At 37.4% G+C, this 23,135-nt stretch overlaps 1 protein-coding gene across 1 annotated transcript in view; it reads left to right on the top strand.

The window, feature by feature from the left end:
* The window catches only part of EYS (eyes shut homolog), a 906,089-nt gene that overhangs the window by 746,200 nt on the left and 136,754 nt on the right, over positions 1-23,135 (top strand). The window contains 1 exon segment of the mRNA XM_075747398.1: positions 4,397-4,550. Within this exon segment, the coding sequence (XP_075603513.1) occupies positions 4,397-4,550 (154 nt within the window).

Genomic DNA, 23,135 nt, shown 5'->3' with positions numbered 1-23,135 from the left:
CCCTTCAAGGACAGATTGTTTAACTTCTACTATATATGGTAGTCTATAACTTCTGACAATTGGATTTCAGATATCACAGCCCATGTTGATAGCATTCCTTAAGGACACTAGCTCCTCTTTCATAAGTTGTGCTCATAGATTATTTTCCTGTGCTCTCAGAAGCTGTGTTCCCTAGACCTACCCGTATCCTACTTACCCTGCTAAAACTAAAGATGGACCTTTCAGGCAATTCAGTCATAGCCTATTTGTCTGATATTTCAGCTGGCATTCTCAAGCAGAGCATTTCACAGTATCCTTCCTCTGTGTCCAAATATGTTTTTGCCTAATAAAGCTTCATCCCATAACTTAATGGGAATTTAAATCTCTAGATAGGCAACCATTTGAGCTCACTTGCTTGCCATCATACCGATGTACGAAAATAGCCTTCTGGCTTGCAGTTTCCTGAGAAAGAATGATTGCTGAGGTCTGATTTCTTTGACCTTATCTCCTCACATAATCTTTGCTAAGGTCAATATAAGTTACCTCTAATATCTAACAAGATTTTTTACTCAGATGTTTCCTGATCTCTGTCTGTTCCCAGAACCTGTGTATTTTGCTTAAGACTCTGGCTTTTCCTGTGAAGGCAACTTCCCAACGTATACGCTAGGTATACATACCATATATGCTCTTTTACATTGCCAGAATAAAATTCTTCAGAGGGACTGTCTGCCTCCTCATGTTCACTGTAGAAAAATTTAAAGGCTTATCCTTTCAAAAGATCTCATATCATCTAGCAGATAATATGAAGAATGCTATCAGTCACATGTAAGTGTGACTTACAAGTGCTCCCTACACTAAAGCTCAAGCAGTAACACTGAGGTTTCAAGGACTAATGCTGCCTCTAGGGGAGCTATCCCAAGTTTTTACTTTACTAGTTAGTAATAATGAAGGCCTTCTTCCAAGTCTTCACTAGTGAGCAATGTGAAGGGACAGATGGAGTCACTGGGAGAAAAAAAATAAGCTATTCATATGTAACTTCACTTCCTGAAGACATGTTGTCAATATATACATTCACAACCTTCCCGCACTTCATTGTCTCTCAATTCAATGTAACTTACAGCTTGACTTATTGGTAGAAATTGAAAATGCCTGGAATGGCATGTGCAGGGAGGGGAGAAGAAGATAAGGAAACAGATGATGCAAGATATGTGTTTATGATTTATGCTATGGTTAAAAAGCAGTGACTTTTTTAACAGTGATAGTGCAATACATTTTGAAAAAGAATTTTCAAACTGTTGTAGAAGGAAGTCATAAAAGCCAAAGGCATAAAATCCAGTCAAATTAAAGTAGCTTTGGAGTTAATTATGTATTCAGAATACAAAATATGTCCAAGCATAAAAGACTTTCAGTAGGTCATCAGGATTTGTAATGGTCTGAAGAAACCCTGTGTGACTAGAAAGAAGGGAGTTTACATTGAGTTGTTTCAGCTATAAACTAAACAAAAGCAAATGATCAGGAAGCTGCAAGCATCGGTTGCCTCTCTCCATCTGCTAAAATATATTATCTTTTTTTTTTTTGTTTTGTCCTCCAAATTAAAGTTTCTCTTTACAAATTAATAGGTTTCCAGGCAAGGAGCTCTCCCAAGTACACCCACATTCTTTTTACCTTTCTCAATGAAAATGTTAAGGGATATTCTAAGCTGTGCGCACTTCCAGGAGCTCCAGTCTCCAGAGTCCCTCCTGCCCAGCCACTGGAACACAGCTCAGAGAGCCAGGATCTCCATCCCAGGCTGAGGGACATGGCTGCTGCTTTCTAATGTGCAGGTTAAATCATGTGAAGTTAAGCACCTATCCCAGAGACACATAGACATGTGCTCCCATGCAGACACACACAGAACATAACACAGCTGGCTACACAGGCTGCCACAGGCAAGACACTGCCTCCAACAGCACCTGCCTAGAGAACTCACATAAAACATGACTGTAGAAAACCAAGTCCTCTCCTCCTCTCTGGCTGGTAGAGATAGAAGTTCACTAGTGAAGGCACACACATGACTTTTGCTAGATTCACAAGCATATGGACATTTATGGATCCCCCAAGTACCAGCACAGTCCCATGTGTCCATCTGATACCCCTGCCCAGATCCCAGGCCTTCTTATCCACCCCACGGGTCTCCTACTCACTGGCTCACAGACAAACACATGCACTCATACACCTGCCCTGAGCGCTCCACACTCAGGAGTCCCCCAAATACCAGCATGGACCTTCTACCTATCTGATACCCATGCCTGGACCTGGGGCCTCCTACTCGCAGGTAGTACATCTTGAAGTTTACTAGTGAATACACTCTCCTCCACCTAGAAGCTGGCACCAGGCACACGGGCTGGGACCCGTGGTCCTACTCCAGCCACTGGCACTGAGTCCCTTGCTCACTTCACTCACACTAGTCACTCCCAGTGAGCAGCAGTTAAGACACTCGCCCACACCAGCAGCTGGCACTGACACCCTCACTGGCTGCAGTTGCTGGAACCACAGGCCCAGAGGTGCCTACACCCTTGGTCTGACTCCCGTTGCTGACCCCAAATCTACTGACACCTCTCATCAATTACCGGCACCTAGTCCTTGCAGCCCCCCTGCACACACACCCACACACAAACACATGTATCCTGGTCTCTACTAGTAGCTGGTTTTGGGGACACACAACATTACTACCCCAGTGGCTGAGATCCCCCATCTGCTCTGGTCCCTGGTACTGAGAGTCCCACTGGTTCCATTAGCTGATCCCACAGGCTGGGGTGCTTACACCTCCGGTCTGACTCCAGTAGCTGGCACCAAACCCACTCACACTGATCACCCCGGCAGCTCCACCAGCACAACATTCCCCCCAGTATCCCGGACCCCTGGATTTGCACCCTTCTCAGTTGCAAAGTCCATGTTGGCACTCTGAAGTGACACCTGAAGCTTCCTGATAGGCCATCCATTAGTGTGACTGACAAGACTGTTTTCTTGTCATTGTTTCTGTTACTGTTTTTTTGTCACATCTGTGTTTTGCTTATTGCTTTCCCCTTTTCCTTATCATCCCATTTTTACAGGGTCCTCGCTCAGATAATCTTACTGAAATAAGCATTCCCACATTCACATGCCCATACCAGTTAGTGTAACCACCAGGTTTAGTTCTTGTTAATATCTCTGTTTGTTGGTCAGATTTGTGCCTCTGCACATTTTGCTTTCCCCCTTTTCCTTATTATCCCATTTGACAAGGGATAATCAGATAAGCAAATGCTCTCTCCTACCACAAACCCTTGTAAAAAGTTTATTTGTATGATGTATGTGTTATATATTTTTTTTCAACTCAGGCACAGACAACAGATAGGAGATGGATAGGATGGGTGGATGGATAGGATAGGAGAAGTCTAGGTTCCATGTTGTCAAACATTATGATTCTGGAAGTTAAGAACAAAGTAATCTTATGCTCAAATACTGCTGAAGAAATATATGCAGAAAATTCAATTTCATGACCTAGCTATTGGGTCTTTTTTACTTCATTAAATATAGTAAAATAAAGTGCAAAAAACAGGTTAACGTTATAAGTTTGTCTTAAAGGGGAATACAAATCCTAAACAGGAACTGTGTCTTACATTCTATGAGAAGTTAAACAGTTAAATTCCAAGGGCAATTAATAAAAAAATACCCATCCAAAATAATTTGCAATTGTAGGTGTCCGTTCTTTTTTAGATGAACCATGTGCCATCCATCATTTAAATAGAAATATTTTGCTGTCATATTTACAATATTGTATTTAGTGGAAGTGAACAAAGAATGAAAGATTTTTTTTAAAATATCTTTAAATATTATTTTATTCTTAGTTTGAACTGTGCAAGTAACACAGTATGTCTGATGTTTTGTAGATAATTATTCTTCTCATGAAGTCTGAAATGTATCATTAATTAGGAAAGGTGGACTCTTCATCCTTACAGAGATTATAAGAAAGAGATGTTGTCTTATAATTTTTGTTTTCTATAATATGGTTGAAAAGCTGAATGAAATAGTAAATCATGATATAGTATTTTTGTGATTTGTTTTATCATCACCTTTGTCACCTTAATGATACTGTTGATATAAATAAAAGTTCACCTTCAATTAATGTAAAGATTTCCATAGGGTTTATGCAACTACAGTGGTATAAAAGTAAATTTTGTCTCTTGGTTATTTTCTTTTACTTTGACCTCTTACCTGCTGTTGATACAGACTCTAATTTTATTCTCACAATCACTCAAGCAGAGTCTTGTATATGGATAGAAGACTTCTCAATGTCACATAGACATTATGACTGGCAATGACATTCCAGTAGCGTGGAATATTTTTGGAAGGTGTACACTTTCAGAGGTGTGATTATCTCCATTTTTTGTTTTCACAGCTAGTGAAAAGAATTTTGGAGGACAGTTTCTTCACTTGTATCTTGTGGAGGGAAGACCAACAGTTCGATTCAGCTGTGGAAACTCTCAGAACATTCTGACTATATCTGTCAATCAATCCATTAGCAAGGGTATACTCATCCCTATCACAATAAGGTAAGAACTTACCACTGTGTTACACTAACGAGTCATATACATTGACCAATAAAGTGTGACTTCACTTTTTTTTTTTTTACAATAAAAAGACAAGTCATTGGAAAGCAAAATTGTATGCATATTTGGAAACCTTTTTCATAAGGTAATGTCCTTGATTGAAAATACATTTTAGTTCACACAGATTAGTTCAGTCCTTTGTAGAACTTATGAACACTTTTACAGATACAGATGAAGTCAGTTTGAGAACTGAAACAATTTAAACATAACATTGGAGGTTACAAATTGGTAATTCATAATTTATGCTTATTAATTTACACATTGAATAAATTAAATTTGTTATCAGAATTCTAGTGCTAAATATAGGACTAATTTATTGTTTAATTTGAACATGAAAAATTAAAAATGGGCATGCTAACATCTCACAATGCAGTAAGGTGTCATATTTACATATGCAATTGTACTGTCAGCAGTATACAATGGTGTCATTTTTCATCTAATACACACAATAGTTCACAGCATGGTTAACTTATCATTTTGGAAAATGTAATGGTATCAGGCCTTGATAATGGGTTAACTCTTTTCCACTCATGGAATTCCAAATGTGCAAATTAGGAAAAAGGTAAGAATGAAATAACATAGATGTTACGTTAAATTTGTACTAGTAACATTAAAATAATGGTAAAGATTTAATGTTTATTTAAAAATATTTTAGAAATAATTCTGAACCCATATAAAATTTCAAGTTACTGTGATTAAGATATTATTTTATTTATTACATAGTTAAAGTATCAGAGCTAATTGCTGCACCTGAACTGTAAGCATTTGTGATGTGAAGGAAGTTACTGCACAAGTTACTAAATTAAAGGCAGTTTTAGCTAGGACCATTTTTGTTGTTAGAAGATGGTATATGAAGGCGACCGCAAAAGTTTCCCTGAAACATGCACATCAGAGTTCTCAAAATTACCTTCTTACTACCAAAAAAGGAAAATAAAGGTATCATTTGAAGAATTTTGTATTTGCATTCTGAACTGTTTCTGTATGATGTAAATGTTACAAAATTCTGAAATGCTGCTCATGCCAGGGGGTTTGATGATCTCAGTATATACAGTAGATTGATACGGGGAGAATAAACTGTTTAGGCTTTTTTTGGTTAGATTTCATGCTCACCCCATAAACTTTACCATATTCATTTGAAAACAAACTTGTTAGAATGTAAACATTCTTTTCAATATATGGAAGGATGAAAGGATATGCCATTTAAGAAACTGTTTCATTTCAATCTTATATTTCTTCTTAGCCACAAGTCTGTACATTATTACTCTTATGCTCCATTTAAAACAGGGGTTGTTTTTTTCCTTTTATCCTATATTAGTATTAATGCCTAGTATTAAAGCCACATAGCATACATTCAAATCTAATTACTTGTTAGCTGGCAGTGTATTAATCTCTTTTATGATTTTTGTACAAATTGTAAATGTATATAAAATTTACAAAGAAAATTTTACCCCTTCCTCTCCTTATGAGCTAGCAGATAAGGAATTTTTTTTTTCTTTTAGAAGATACTTGATAGAAGTATACAGCTCAATATTAATAAACAGTTCTAAGTTTGTTTTTTAATCTCAGAGACTACTTTTGTGTGAGACACTGGTCAGCTAATTGTCTGCAGTGTATTAGCTGTGGTAGCACTGTCTCTGCTTCATAAGATCAAGACATTAAAATGCTGTACAGATTACAAAGCCTAATAATATCTTAGCAACAAATGCAGCTAAATGGCATTTAAAAAATTGATTCTAGTTATAGAGTTCAAGTTCACACTGAAAAATAAATTTGTTTCCCTCTTTTTTACCTTAAAATTAACACCTGTATATTTATGGCTTCATTCTCCATGTTGTTACACTAAAAAGTAATGTCTGTTCAATTTACACATTACCTTTGTTTACTGGAGTTTATACTGCTATCTTTTAAACAGTGGCATACTAAATAACTTGCAAGGTGCGATTGTAGACTGTGACTGGTGGGGATTTACATGCATCTGAGTTTATGGGCTTGGCCTTCAAAATGACTAGTGATTATTCTTGTGAGTCCTTCTAAAATGTAGAGAAAGCAGTATATCCTTCACCAAGGAGCAATAAAATTGTAATCCTTCAGCAATCATCCTTAACCTCTGCCAAAGAAAAAAGCAAACTTGACAAGGCATTTGTGGCCCCCCAGGATCTTGTATCATAGGCTGTAAAATATGAATCCATGACAAAACTGTTGATTTGTGTTCTCTTAGTGGCTGTTGAAGACAGATAACTCTTATCTGTATGTTTTACCTGCAAAATTAATGAGGTTTTTTCCCTGTAATGCAGGAAAAGAGACAAAGACTGGAATAAATATTTTTGTTACTGTTTGAAAATGGTCCAACTGGGAGACAATATTTCTGTTAAATTTGAATTTGAATAAGGCTATAAGATCATATTTGACAGATATTCTGGTTCTGGATGCAACTATGGCTCCAGTGTAAAATAGCATAATTAACATGACCAGTAACGTTTATAGAAGCAGATTTTAATCTTCTCAAACTTTTTCTTTCTAAATCCACCATATACAGGAAGCTAAGATAGCCCCATAGTTTACAGCTATTACTTTCTCTTAACTATATGATTAGTTTCCTTAGATGTGGCCATTTCTTTCAAACCTGATGAAGATCAAATGAGTTTTAAATGTTCAGTCATTGTCTTTACGGTCCTTGTGAAATGACAGCTTTACAGAAAAAAAACAAAACAATAAAACTCTAAACTTAGGTTTTTTGCCTTGCCTAAAGAAACTAGAGACCTGTTTCAATCCAGTTTTATTTATTGTTTCCATTTATGTTTATAGTAGAATTATTTGATTGCTGGTTTTGAAAACGTGCATTCATGTTAACTTTTTGTGATTTTGTAATTGAGATGATAGTACTGATCTTTTCAGTTAAAGGTGTGAGCATATACTTGAGATGTATGTAGTTTGGATTGCTTTTATGGATTTGTTCCTTAAAATTATTCTCAGAACATTAGTTCAAACACATTTCATTCGATGTGTGGGTTCTGAAATGCATTTGCCTGATGCAAAATTTGCTGTATATTATTTGTGGTGAAAGTGATGTGACTGTCACTAGGACCAGATGGTGTTTCTTCAATTCAGTGGTTGAAGGAAAGTAACTTTAACAAGCAAGAGATTGAGATAATCAAGTCACCAGGATTTTGATTTTTCTAGACAGTGAGATGGATTTTATCTTTTAGAGTAGCAATACTGATTTTTTTTTTGACATCTTTACGATTTTCTTCTCTAAAGATAATTTTTTAAATTATATTAAATTATATTATATTAAAAAGTTTAGATTGTCTGTTCTAGACAGTGATGGGGGACACCAGATTCTTTTCTGTTTGGAAGACTCTAGGCAAGCATTAATTAAAATCTTGTCTGTATAGGATAGTGTGACTCTCTTCCATCTTATTTAGTTGCAGAACCGTCAGAATTTTGCTCTGGAATTTAATGAACATAGTGCCCATTCCCACAGAGCTTTATCATTGTATTATATACATTATTATTTTATGTATCTTCCAAGTGAATCTATCGAATGTAGTTGTTTCCAGTTTTCTGTCACACTTTAATTAGTGGTATGGATGTAAGGATTTACTCATGGCTGATAAGGGCACCTTTAGCTGTCCATAAGAGCATTTTTTTTGTTAAATAAATTATTAATTATTCAGTGAATTATGGCTAACTCTAGCCTAGACCATGCAGTTGTACAGAAACTGCTGGAGTTTATTTTTTCGTCTTCATGTTTCAAAAGCAGATGGCTCATTCTGAACTGTGAAAGTCCTAAACATGTTTTGGTACCTCCACATGGAAACTTTGGCAAGATATAATGTACTGAGTGCAAACTACATGATTATGTTATCAGTGTCCATGTTTTTACCTATACTTCCACTTCTTCCTTTTCCACGGAAGAGACAGATATTTGAAGTGATCTTACAATGTTTTTTATTGCATATGCATTCTGAAAATGTGTTTTTAAAAAGAATATGTAAATCACCATCCATATAATCTGTTGACTCATTTTGAGTCATGGGCTTTACCTATTTCATGTCATCATTACAGAGATATATGTTTTCATATTAGTGCATATTTTTAAGTCATCATTTTATTAGTATTTACAGGTGCCAGGTGCTCTGCATAGTGTGCAAGTATTACTGAAAATTACATTAAATCAGTAAACCAAACAAATATTAATTCTCTGATGTTTTGCTATTACCAGTTACCTAGGAATACAGGATTTTTTTTCTTTGACAAATTGGAAACAACTGAGCAGCTCTTTGTAAATGTCAGTGGCTTTGTATCTGGAGCAGGTATATAGTATAGCCTAAATTCATGATGTGTGGAAGGCATTTTGCTGTCTTCAAATACTCCTAAGCTTCCTACTTGCAATATTGAGTTGCAACATAGTCAATTATGTGATGAATGAGAAATGGAAAGGTGTTCTGGTAGATAACTTGAGCCAACTTGATGTAAGATTATCATCATCTCCTCACACCTCCCCTTTCCAAAATTCTTTGAAGGTTAAGAGTGAAAGCGGTCTGGGAGTGATGTAAGAATTGTTATTCTATCATATTACTTTATAAATTGATAAATAAAACACATTTATATGTGGTTTTGAAATGGAATATCATCTCACGTACTGTACATTTTAATTTTGAATTTTAAGCCAACATATACATGAATCACATGCACGTGGATGTTGTGTTGTATAAAACTGGAAATGCTGTAGGACATTGAGTAGTTTTAATAAATTTTGAATTACATTTGGAATTACTTTTCAAAGGACTGTATATACAACTATACATATTTATATTTACTGCATTTTCTATGGAAATTGAAAATCATGATTACTCAGCATAAGCCTTAGTGGGACAAAACATAAAAAACGGCTTTCATAAAGATGATTTTCCACTGAAATTATCTACAGATGATGATGATTTATCAGGCCTTGTAAAAACAGTAGTGGACTCAATTCAGTTTGCAATGTATATCTATTTCATAAAATAATCATCACATTTGCTGCTATAAGGTAGGAAGGTTTGTTCAATGTATGCCTGTGTAACGTTTGTTCTCTGAAAACCTTCATTTCAGTTCCATCAATCCAGCTGTTACAGTTTTATGTAGGTAAATCATTACATCTGTTATTCAGTCTGAAAAAGAGTACATAATACATGCATTATATCAAACTACTGCATATAAATTCTTGCATATGCAATTAAAATTGACCATTTGATGGAACATTAGAATCAACCAGTTAAAATATTCTGTGTGGTCTGCTAGCTGAAATAACTCAAATAAGAGAATGGATTCTCATAAAGAATGTAGACAAGAATCCTTTTTGTTTTCCTTTCAATTTCAGATTTTGTGAACAGAAGGTTCAGTGTGTTTAGAAACATATGTCACTTTCTAAAACATTTTTTTTGTTTTCATTCAGCAACAGTATTCAGTATTTCATCAGTGATCCATCAAAGCCAACAAACCAACTGCTATGGATATTCAAGCTCATTAGCTACTGACTTGAAGAGCAGATGTTTGAATTCCTGTACCCTTCATGCTCTGTCTCAGACTAGGTCTTCTTAAATTAACTGACCTTACAGGAATATCTCAAGAATCACTGAATCACATGATTGTTTAGGTTGGAAGCGACCTCTTGAGATCATCCTGTCCAACACTCCTGCTCAGGCCTGGTCACATAGAGCATGTAGGATCATGTCCAGTCGGGTTTTGAATATCTGAAAGAGACTCCAGTCCCTTACTCATCTCTGTGGCCTTTTGCTGAACTTGCTCCTGTAAGTCTTTCTTGTACTGGGGAGCCCAGAACTGGATATAGCACTCCAGATGTGGTCTCACCAGTGCAGAAGAGAGGGGGGAAATTACCTCCTTTGACCTGAAAGACAGTTTTGCCAGTAAAGGCTGAGGTAAAGGCAGCACTGATTATCTCAGCCTTTTCCAGGTCCTTTGTCAGCAGATCCCCTTCCCAGTTCAGCAGTGAGCTCACATTTTCCTAAATCTTCCCTTTGCTGCTGATGTTCCTGTAGAATTGAATCCTTTCTTGTTGCCCTGCATGTCACTTGCTATAGTAAAATATAGGTCAGCCTTGACTTTCCTAATCTTATCCCTGCAAAATCAGACAGCAACTCAATACTCCTCCTGGATCACCTGCCCATGCTTCCCCACCTTATGCACTTCCTTCTTATGTCTGAGTTCAATCACAAGCTCCTTGTTCACCTATGCAGGCCTTCTGCCACATTTGCTTGATTTCCTACTTGTTAGGATGGACTTTTCTTGAGGATAGGACCACCTATCATAGGAGGTGATATTTGAATATCAACTAGGTCTCCCAGACCACTCTTCTCTCCAAGGCTGTATATCATGGGTTTCTTCCAAGCAGATCCCTGAAGAGACCAAAGTCTGTCTGTAGTACCACAAAAAATAATGGTGCAAACAGTGACAAAGGGATTTGAATTTTAAACAAATTTCTCTTTCTTAAGTTATGTTAGTATGGCACAGCTTCCAATCTCCTGTTGAACACGGAATTCTAAAATTAGATTTTGTTGGTAATTTTATGTAATCAAATTTTACGTCAAATCTGGCATTCTGTTAAATTAAATTCTGTCTGGGGGCAAATGCTGACTTTTAACTCAAAAAGATGCTCTGAACTTGAGTTTGAAATTGACATAGTAAATTCTTGTCTGCCCTTCAGTGTCCTAAAAAAAAGAGGGTATAATTTAACCTCTATTCCTCAAGGTATCATCCAACAGAATTTAAACTTTTTACTTGATGGAATAAGAGATGCTACAGATGACTGTATTCCCTAGAAGAAACAAGGATAGCTCTTATTTTTATCTATATTGTTATCTGATTTAAGAATCATAGATTCTATACTATTATCTGTTTTAAGAATGTAACATACTTCATTTGGACTACCAGTGGTGTGAGAGGTTATTTATATTTATAAGCATGTTCAACTTAGCACAATAAAGCAAAATCAGGTAACACAAAAACCCCGGTAACCCTGTGGCAGGGGGGTGGGAACTAGATGATCTTTGAGGTGTCTTCCAACCCAAACCATTCTATGATTCTATGATTCTATGAAAAAAATCATAGTAACTTTCACAGTAGTTTATTTTGAATTGCATTTACCTTTGTAGGATGAACTAACTCATTGTGGGTGCATTAAGAAGAGTGTGGCCAGCAGGTCAAGGGAGGTTATCCTTCCTCTCTACTCTGCCCTCATGAGGCCATATCTGGAGCACTGTGTCCACTTCTGGGCTCCCCAGTTCAAGAGAGACAGGGCACTACTGGAGAGAGTCCAGCAGAGGGCTGCAAAGATGATTAGGGGAATCATCTCTCATATAAGGAGAGGCTGAGAGAGCTGGGTCTGTTTAGCCTGGAGAAGAGAAGACTGAGAGGGGATCTCATCAACACTTAAAAATATCTAAAGGGTGGGTGTCAAGAGGATGGGCCCAGACTGTTTTCAGTGGTGCCCAGTGACAGGACAAGGGGCAATAGGCACAAACTGGAACACAGGAAGTTCCAGCTGAACTTGAAGAAAAACTTCTTCACTTTGAGGGTGACAGTGTGCTGGAACCGGCTGCCCAGAGAGGTTGTGGAGTCTCCTTCTCCAGAGATATTCAAAACCTGCCTGAACGCTACCCTGTGCAACCTGCTCTAGGTGATCCTGCTTTAGCAGGGGGGTTGGACTAGATGATCTCCAGAGGTCCCTTCCAACCCCTACTGTTCTGTGAGTCTGTGATTCTGTGATCCTAAAAGAAGAGAAAGCTAGTAAATCCTGTGTCATTTAGAGACTTTTAGCGTAACAATGTGTCATTTGAAAAACAGCACAATAAACGAATTCTACCAATCGGTGGTTTTGTTTGCACAAGTATAGTATCCTAGGAATAGATTTATTTATAGTGTACATATATGCATACTTTATGTGAAGAAAGACTGTTGTGAGCTCCTTTCTTCAAGCCTGTGACTACTGGTGATGTTTGACTTCAATAAAGTTGTTCTACTTCCTAGACAATATTTATATTGAAAATAGAGATATATTTTTGTTTCTTATTTTGCAATGTTATTTTGTTTGTCTGCAGATATAACTGTCTCATAACTATGTAAAATAATTATTCATTCACCACAAAGACTTGAAGATTTAACCTTTCACTAATGTACAAGAAATACAAATAAGTTTTTATGATGGTAAGCAAAAAAAGAAATACTTCTGAAGCCACTTCTGTCTTGTCAAGCTTTATGTTTTGTATACTGACTGTCCCAGTGAGAGTACCTGTATAGCCTAGTGGTAGAATGTAAGGGGTTTTTTAATATTTCCAGTGGTTAAGGTGCATTCCTGGCCAATAATTTTCCACCATTCTTCATCTCTAAAGTAGAGGACTACACTTGAAAATAATAATGAAGGTTGATACTCTCAGTTTTGACCACTATTTTTATTATGTCCTTTTTTCCTCGAACATTTCAGTAATACCTCATACCCTGCATTTCATTGCTGTCAATTATCGATTGTAAAGAAATACCAAGTGGTTCAAGACAGGATATTTTCTTTGTATTTTCTTAACAGAAATTAAATGGTAGAAGGAATAGGACTAATGAGGGATGCTTACAAACTTTGTCATATCAATATTCACATATTTAAACAAAATCAGATATTTAATGACTGTGGTAATACCTAAGGCATGTTCAGTATTTCATTGTTACAAATATGTTGGCAATTAGATATGTGAATAGACTTAGTTTTTCATGCTATAACCTTCACAAAGCATGGTTAAAGTATTCTATAATTCAGCACATCCAAACACCTTCCTGTTTAGCAGCCCCTCTTGTCAAAAGTGACATAAATAATAGCTAGTGTAATTTTCAGAATCAAGAATAACCAGAAAACCTCATTTTCCAAAGAAAGCTCTAGGATTAATAATCACATTAAAGAAGAAACAGTTTCAATGCACTGTTGATAATTGCAATAGTTATTTATTACTTTCTTAGTCACTGATGTTCCTAATACCAGTTATTAGTTTTGTGATTTTACTCAAGCTCTGTGTCACAATTTACTGGGTCTCCTATAGACAATGAGCTGCGGATACACCAGAATTAAGGTATACATTATAAAACATAATGAATGCACATTTCATTACCTTTTATTTTTAGATTTAGCTTTGTGTTATGATTTTAAAATTCCAAGTTTTGAAGAATCTATGTATTTCTGCAAGAAAAATATGCAAGATTAAGGTTCTAATAGTCTGTATAGCCTAATTCCCATTTTTTTAATAGATCTACTTTGATTTGCCTTTCAGCAATGTTACAGCTAAAGCATTTGTAAGTGTTCTTTTTATTATATCATTGGAATTCTAAACCGCATTTAACCTAAATTTCCAGAATTTTGCTAAGCTCTTTGGGACTCTCGCTTGATCTGTTAAAGGAGACACTGCTTTAATGGTGCACACTGATCCTTTCAAGTGTGCCATAGTCCTTTTTTTAATGATGTGTGCTGTATAAAGCATTGTATTCCAAGCACTGTTCCTTGGAATGTGATTGCTTACTCACTGCAGTTTAGATAGATAGATAGTTTCTGCTCCATGATCTCACATGATTCACTTTTTTGTCTTCTTGTGCCTCGGTGAGACTGTGTGAAACAGATAGTAAAGATTTCAAAATACTTGGCTGTTCCCCCTGTTCCAGGGAAGAAGCAGGATGCAGAGCCCTTCTGATCTGCTTGGAAGGAAGAACAGTTCTTTCACATACATGATAGTACAAACGGATTTCAGTACTGCTGAAGAGTCACTAGGTATTCTACATGAAACAATGCAGATACCTGCGATTTGAAGGAAAAAGGAGTCACTGGATTACAGAGGGAATAATAAACTTAAAATTCAAGATAATCTGATATATTAAAAAATATTTTTTCAGTATTGTTCAATATTTTGATAGTTTCAATTTTTTATTTATTTATTTCTGAAGTATATAGAATTCTGTGAAATTCATTAGCTCATTACCTGGTCACCCAGTGCTTTACACAGAGGACTTCTCAGATGACTAGTTAGTTTGGCACAGCACATGGAATTATAGCAATAGAGTATATTGCCAAGTAGCTTCTGAAGGTGTCATGTTTTCTTCCTAAGAAGTGAGACAATAGTAAATGTTTACATTGTTGAATATTTGTTGAGTTCTGAAGAGCTAAACCAAAAAAAAAATCTGTGAAGGCAAAGCAATTTTTTTAAATTCTCTTCCTCAAGCCTGTTGTTGCCTAAGTGGAAGATCAATACAGAAATAAAATTGGTTCAGTGTGCTTGTTAAAGTTCGTAATTCTCTACAAATTACTTTAGCTGAAAGCAATAGGAAGTGCTCTGTGGATATTGAAAATCAGTAAAAATTAAAAAACAGTAGGAGGATAGCCTTTGCATGAGTGTCCAAAAATAAAAGTGGTGGACAGAAAGGGAAGAAAATATATTTCCCAAGAAGCCAGTCTGGCTCTCTGATACACCTCATGAGCACCAGTAATTGTAGAGGAATCAGAGGGCAGGGCTCCACAAACAACTGAACAGGCAGTGAAGTCCCGCAGTCCAGACTGCTGCAGGGTTAGCTGAATTTTCTCCTCTGTGCTGAGGAGAAGGGAGCAGTTCTTCTTAGCCTAGGTGATCAGCCTCTATCTCAGCAGCAAACTTCCTACATGGTTTTAAAGAGTTTGGTTAATCTTAGCTTGTTACTTAGTTTGCACAGCTCTAAGGTGGGAGTAGTACTTACCTACCTGAAAAAGATGTTCAAAAGATTAAATGTTCCAAGGTCAAGTAAAGTATTTAAACACATTAAAAAAATGTGGCATTGAGATCCTGGTGCATGACCTATATTTTGTACTATGCTTATTCCAGCTCTGTGACCCAAAATCATCACAGGACCTCAGGTATACTAACTTGGGATCTCTGTTTCATATAGTTCATTGCAAATCCTTTTTTCATGGGGGATGAGGGAAGGAAGAAACAACAATGTTTATTCTATTTTATTGTAATTGCTATAACCTTACTTTTTCTTAATTCTTGCATTCTAAATAAATTTCAGGTAGATATTTAATATATAGTTTGCACATATCCAGAGAAGAAGGAACAAGACAGGACATCAGACATCTGATTGTTTCAAGACTAGTCAGTTTACGTACTAGCAGTAAGAAAATTTGGTGCTGCAAATTGGATCACTTGATTAAAGAGAGTATTGAGTAAAATTTACACATACATTTGTTAAATAGTTCTCCTTAGTAGTCAGGTGAGAGAAAGACATGTGAGTTGCATCTTTCTGTAAGTAAGTCTGGAAGAAACTCATTTAAGGAACACAACCAAGGAAGAAAAGTATTTCTCTCCCTTTGACTGAAGTACATCAATTAGGTGATGAATTTGTACTCTGGAATGTAGTTAATTCAGGTGGGAAAATCTTTTTTATTCATGTCCACCACCTTGACTGTCCTAATTATCCTTTGCTTGTTCTTTGAAGCACACATTGCTTTTTATTAGACCATTGTTGTGGTTTAAGCACAGCCAGCAGCTAAGCTCCACGCAGCTGCTCACTCCCTCCCTCCAGGAGGGATGGAGGAGAGAATCAGAAGAGTGAAAGTGAGAAAACTCATGGGTTGAGATAAAGGCAGTTTAATAGGCAAAGCAAAAGCCACGCGCACAAGCAAAGCAAGACAAGGAATTAATTCACCACTTCCCATGAGCAGGCAGGTGTTCAGCCATCTCCAGGAAAGCAGGGCTCCATCACATGTAACGGTTACTTGGGAAGACAAACGCCATCACTCTGAATGTGCCCCCAATTCCTTCTTCTTCCCCCAGCTTTATGTACTGAGCATGACGTCATATGGTATGGGATATCCCTTTCGTCAGTTGGGGTCAGCTGTCCCAGCTGTGTCCCCTCCCAACTTCTTGTGCACCCCCAGCCTACTTGCTGGTGGGGTGGGGTGAGAAGCAGAAAAGGCCTTGGCTCTGTGTAAGCACTGCTCAGCAGTAACGAAAACATCCCTGTGTTATCAACACTGTTTTCAGCACAAATCCAAAACACAGCGCCATACTAGCTACTATGAAGAAAATTAACTCTATCCCAGCCAAAACCAGCACACCCATAAACCGTCCATGAAACTTTCTTCTTTGCTTGCTCACCATTGTGTGCTGCTTGCCTTTTGTCCCACTATCTTTAGCTTTGTTGATCTATTTTTTATGTAGTTACTGATCCTGCTGTTACATCTGTGATCACCTTCATCCAAATATGCTTTGTCATTTTGTGACAGTTACTTGATCTTGTCCTTGACATAGCTGGAAATACAGAATTAAATAAAAATACACTTCGCTGAAGGCTGATTGCAGATGGAAATTTAAGCTGTGGGTAAATGTAGCAGAAACTAGAGGGCAGACACCTTCACCAGAAACAGGTTAGGTGTGCGGATTTGTGCTTGTGTTGTATCATGGAGTTCAAAACAAATAAAAGTATTTAAAATAGCTAGGACTAGTTTTCAAAGGCATTGCTGTCATACTGGTACTGACAAGGTTGTACAATAAGACATGTAGGTTTTCAGCTAATAAATTTACATCCACATGTCAATAGCTTAATCTTTTAGCAAAGTGCATGAAAAGTTTATAGAAAGACGCTGTGCTGGCTGCAGGTGCCCAGGCACTGGCAGTGGACGCTGCAGGGCGGCCCCTGTGAGGAGAGGCCGGGGCTGCTCCGTGCCGGACACAGCTGGTTCCAGCCGGCTCCAACCCACCCACAGCAGGGCACAGCTGAGCCCCGCAGCCAAGGTGGGGCTGCCTTGAGGAAATGTATTTAAGGAAGGGTAAAACACCACATATAGGCAGAATGAGGATTTGGGGTGGAAAAAGAACAATCCTGTGGGCACTAAGGCCATTGAAGGAGGAGCTCCAGGCGCTGGAGCAGAGATTCTTCTGCAACCTGTGTTGAAGGCCATGCCAGAGTAGATATCCACACTGCAGCAGGTGGGTATTTCATGAAGGAACTGTGGCCGGTGGAAAGCCCTCACTGGAGCAGGGGAAAAGTGTGAGGAGGAAGGAGCAGCAAAGAGGAGCTGTTATGGACTGACTACAGGCCCTATTCCCCATGCCCCTCCTGCAGTGCTCGGGGTAGGGAGATACAAGAGCTGGGAATGGAGTAAGGTTGAGCCTGGAAGAAAGGGGGTGAGGGAGAAGGTGTTTTGTTTTTGTTTCTCACCACCCAAATCTATTTAACTGGCATAAATGAAATTATTTTTCCCCACACCAAGTCTGCTTTGCCTGTGATAGTAATGGGTAAGCGATCTCACTGTGTTTATCTCAACCCAGGAGCTTTCTCATCTTACTCCCCCATCCCTGCTGTCATGTTGAGGAGGGGAGCGAGAGAGTGGCTGGATGGGCATCTGGCAGCTGGCCAAGGTCAACCCACCGCAGAAAGAACCCTGAAGTGATACAGAAAGTGGTTTTTCTACATTCCCTGCATACATAGCTGTGCAGGCAAAACTTTGTAATAAAGACGTGACCTCTGTAGTTTATTTAAATTGTAACTGGCGCTGCCTTGTGTTGGATAAGTTTTTATTCTTCTGTTGTTCAACAGAAGGTAAAGCTGAACATATTGTAGAATTCTTGTAGTCACATTAGAAGTGTTAGCATATACTCAACATAGAAAAGTAATTAATGTCTAGCACTACTGGTGCTATTGTCTTTCCAGAGGAATGAAACGCATCTGCTGCATTACAAGGTATTTCAGCATATAGTAACTATTTTAACATAGTTTGTAAACAAGTTCTCTGGATCCACGGAAACCCTTTGGTTTGCTATGAAATGACAAAACTTTATATGAGGCCAAATTTGCATTTGACCTCTCATTCCAAGTGAACCATATTAAACAGACATGTAATGTGGAGGTTTGGAGTACATTAAAATAAAATTCTTCTGCAGGCTGTGGACTGCCTTCTCTGGAGGCTCTGCTCAACTGCAGTATCATATGTTTGCTGTACATTTCCCCATCTGGGGAAATGGTGCTTATATAGCACCAATTCACATCTGTGCCTTGGGATACGTGTCCCTGTGGTTTTTCATCTACAGCGTCTATGGTTTGCAATGCTGGTCAGCCTTTTGCATTGATGGTGGATATGACTGCCTACTGAACTGATGGGTTTTAGTAAGAACACCGGGAACTAGGGATCCATACATTGTCACAGAAATTGTTTTATCCCCCCTGCAGTTCACATTGTCTTGTCAGAGCTGCCAGCACCTAGGGGACTAGTATTAATGAAAGATGCGAATGTGGGAGCTATAGTGTAGCATGCTGTGTTGCTACTAAATTACTCAGCAGCTGTTCAAAACACCTTCAGAAAATACGTTTTCTCTTGCATTTGAATACATTTTATGTAAATCTGATAGGTGGTTTGGCCCCTGGGTTTTGTTCCCAGCACTGTCAGAAACAATCTTCTGCAACCTCTTTTGTTCACCCATCTGGAAAATAACAGGATTATACTTGCCTGCCTTCTGGGGGAGGGTGTAAGTTTTGCTCAACAGCAAATGTTGTGAAAAATCAGATCTAAACACCAGTCTGTGGCTGACATAACACAAGACATGATCTGACCATTTCTTTCCTTGCCTTAATTAGATGAAAAGTACTCTTCCTGAACCAGCCAAAGAGGAAGGTGTTTATTATTAAGATTTTGAGTTGTTCCTTCACCTTTAACAGTAGAGAAGCACATATTTCTTTGTTTTAGTGAATTTATTTGGACCAAATATTTATTCCTATAATCTTTCTGTAGAGGCACCTTCACCCCAGATTTCTAACTGTATTTCATGTAGGTAGTGAATCTGGCACTTCTATCGTACCACTTTGTAAATGGTGTTTCTTCAATTCCCATGTAGAGCAGCGTGTACACAAGCAGTTTTAGTGAAAACATAAGGTTCAGATACATAAGATAAAACAGGCTCACAGTGACACGAGTGGATTTTGCTGGTCACTTGATGCAGATAATAATCTTAGCAGCAGCCTATGCCAAATATATATACATGTTTTTTAATTTTAGAACTCAGTGTGGTGATGCACTGAGGTTCTCCCAGCCAATGATGCAGTATTGCTGGTCTTGCTAAATACCCAGTTCCTTCTCCAAGGGCTAGAAATGCTTTCTAAAGCCTATATTATTCCATCTGTTTCCTCTTAACCTCTTTAAGCCTCAAATTTAAGCCAGAAAGTTTTGGTGGTTTTTTTTTTTTTTTTCATTTTGGGTTTGTTCCCCCTTCCCCCTTCCCCCCCCCCCCCCCCCCCCCCCCCCCCCCCCCAAAACACAAAGCACATATTTAATAATAGGGAAATTCTCTATTTAGTAATAGAGAAAAGTGGTAGGCATCACCATTTCCTTTGTCTCTAATAAAAATTGCAAAAGGTCTCAGAATGCTAAAAAGTAATCTGATGGCATTCAAGTGTTCACACATTCCAAAACATACAACATTCATTCATATTGAATGGCAAATGAATGTATATTATTGCGTATACTACATTTCAGCATAAAGTATTTTGAGCCAATATAACACATGCCACATTTTATTTTCTTGTGAGTTTTACACTGATTAGCATCTTACATCTTTTGGAATTAATATATCTCCAGTAAGAGAGGTACTGTCAGTCTTACTGGGCAGGCAATTGAAGAAAAGGTTGATTAACTTAGTCTGATTAGCTGGGAACTGCTGCAGAAATTCTGCTGATCTGACTAAAATATCTTTTGGGAGATTTGATAATTTGGATTTTAGTTAGATCAGATCTCTAATCACACTCCCTGAACAGCTGCATCAAGGTGCTATTGGGCACCATTCTTTTTTGGCAGCAGCACAGACTCAGATTGACTAAAACTGCCCCTTATTAACAGTAGACTAAATATGAAATATTTTACTACTCAAACAGGTATGGCAGTCAGACCCAAAAAGATGCCTAGATCTTGGAAAGTCCTCTCTTGTTCTTTATAACAAGTTCTGTTGACTGTTACTGTAGCAACTGTTAATGTGTAGAAGACAAGGCTCATCCAAAGACAGTGGGTCCAACACTATCAGAATTAGTTCACTTCATATCATTGCTTTGTAATTTAAAGTGATTTGTCCATATAATTTTAATTACAGCTGATCATGTTTTCTGACAGGTTTGCAGCAAGGTTGTGGGATTTTTTTGGTGGCTTTTATCTTCTTGTTCATGTAGTACTAAATAGTGATTAAATGCAGAACACGCATTTTTGCTCTCACTTAGAATTATATCAATGATATTTTCTTTTGTTTTCTTTCTTACTTTTTTTTAAACTACTTTAAGAAGACAGAGAAAGCATAAGATGTCATTTTTCTCTGTTATGAGCAGGAAGACTGTTAAGTATGCTAAAGGTTGTACACTGAATACAGAAGACCAAAGGGCCAAAACATTTACAGCTACATTAAGTAGGAAATGAAGCAGCACAGAATTGTTCTGTTTAAATTTAAGCTGAGCTGCAAGAAGCTGGTGTATCTCATCTCACCTTACACAAGTTCTTGAACTAAACATGAACTAACATTTTGCCACCTGCAACTTTCACGGCATAGTGCTACTGCATCTTCAGATGATGAAATAAAATAAATTGCCTAATAACTGGGAAAATTGTAGGTACGTATTCTATACTTTTCAAATCTCATCGCATACCTTTAAACAACAGAAAACCAAAAATTCAGAGATTCTATTCCTCCAGATATTTGAGATCTTTTAGATGTCAGCGGCTGAGTTGGGTTCTGATTCAAGCCAAATAAGGTTCGTTTCTTCCCTATGTACCCAAACTGTTACATGAGCATTCAGCAGTGACAACAGAAGACAAACACAGAACTTCCTTTGATCCCAACCCTTCCTGAATGAGAAAAGGGTGATAAAAGGAAGACAGTGAAAAGAAAATAAAGCTAATTATTCATGCAGTAGATTTTCCATACTAGATTCTCCACACAACTTATTCTGCTTATCTAATTACATGTAGCACATATTACAGTTGAATCATCATCATCATGCACCCAGTTGTTCATATGCCAGGCACAGGTGTTTAGTTTTATTTTTTCCTTCCTGACCAGACAATAGCTTATTATTGTTATTATTTTTTTAATTTGAAAAACAATCCAATAGCTGTTTACTGAAAGCAGCAGTAGGATTAGCTGATCTAATCCTGCTCACCGTATCTTCCTGCCCACTCTCTTCCTCTGGCTCACAAATGAGAGGCAGATGTATAATAGGGGAAGTTTTCCAGATTCATCATTGAGCAAAGCACTTAATATTGACTAAAGGCAGATAAATATTTAACTGCTGCTATTTGATCAGTACAGTGGGTATGTTCTTTAAAAGCAAGTTAGGTTTAGATTGATTCTTCTTAGTTTCTACTAACTTCGTAACAATTACTTAGTGAATATAACCATGACAATCACAGAACTTGCATACATTACCTGGCATATTTGGCATTCTTGGGATATGAGCTTGGGCAAGTCTTTTCATCTGTCTTTGCTTCAGCTCCTTCCCTCTGATACAAGATTCACAGAGATGCTTATTATTATAAAATTCATTAATAATCACAAAATGCTGAAATGTATAGCTGAAGACTAAAATAATCTAAACAAATACCTTATGTCTGATGGGTAAAGGTGTTTCCTAAAATACACCGATATGCAGTTAAAACATTTAAAAACAGATTGACTGTGCTTTAACCTATTGTTGTCCTTTCTGTCCTTTCAACAAGGCTTTCATCGTTGTCCCCCATAACAGCCTTATAACCAGATCACCTAAATGGGTGGAAAATTTGATGGTCAGCAGTGCGTAGTCTAGCTGGCAGTCGGTTATTAGTGGCATCCCTTAGTGCTCAATACTGTGACCAAAAGAAATAATGAAGTAGTGCAATGGGTCCTTCACAGGAAAAGAATCTTCCAGCACGGCCTCCTAGGAACTGCTTCATGGGCATGTCAGAAGCATAATGTTATGAATGCTCTTCTGATCAGGTTAGAAATGTTTTTACTATACCACATTCTTTGAAATTATCCTTTTTTTCCTTTCCTATTTAAATTTGAAATACAAGTTTCTTCTCAAAACCTTGCAAATATATGGTATGTAGGCTGGGATATGTTGATATATTTAGTTTGATAAATTTTTTAATAAGCTTGTTTTGTTCTTTCTATTTTGGTGTTTAGAGCTTGAGAGAGTGACTTGAAATGACAGAAAGCTTTTTTTTCTCTTTCTAAAGCAATTCTTTTTTTACAACCCATCTGATGAAACTCAACTACTGACCATCACTGAATCCTCTGAGTAAAATGACATCCACAACGTGATCATGTTACTATCCATTTTTCTATAGTGCCCAGTATTCTTTTACCTATTGCAGTAAAAAAACCCTATAAAATAACCTTTGGAGAAGGAATGCTGTAATGGGACCAGCTAGAATCATGAATACAAATGTACAGAAAACAGTGTTGAAATGTAAAAATGAGTGTAGACTTTGGCTTTATGATGGGCCATATTAAA

The sequence above is a fragment of the Balearica regulorum genome, chromosome 3, assembly GCF_011004875.1.
Source record: "Balearica regulorum gibbericeps isolate bBalReg1 chromosome 3, bBalReg1.pri, whole genome shotgun sequence".
Classification (NCBI taxonomy): Eukaryota; Metazoa; Chordata; class Aves; order Gruiformes; family Gruidae; genus Balearica; species Balearica regulorum.
This window is presented reverse-complemented; position numbering and strand designations above follow the sequence as displayed.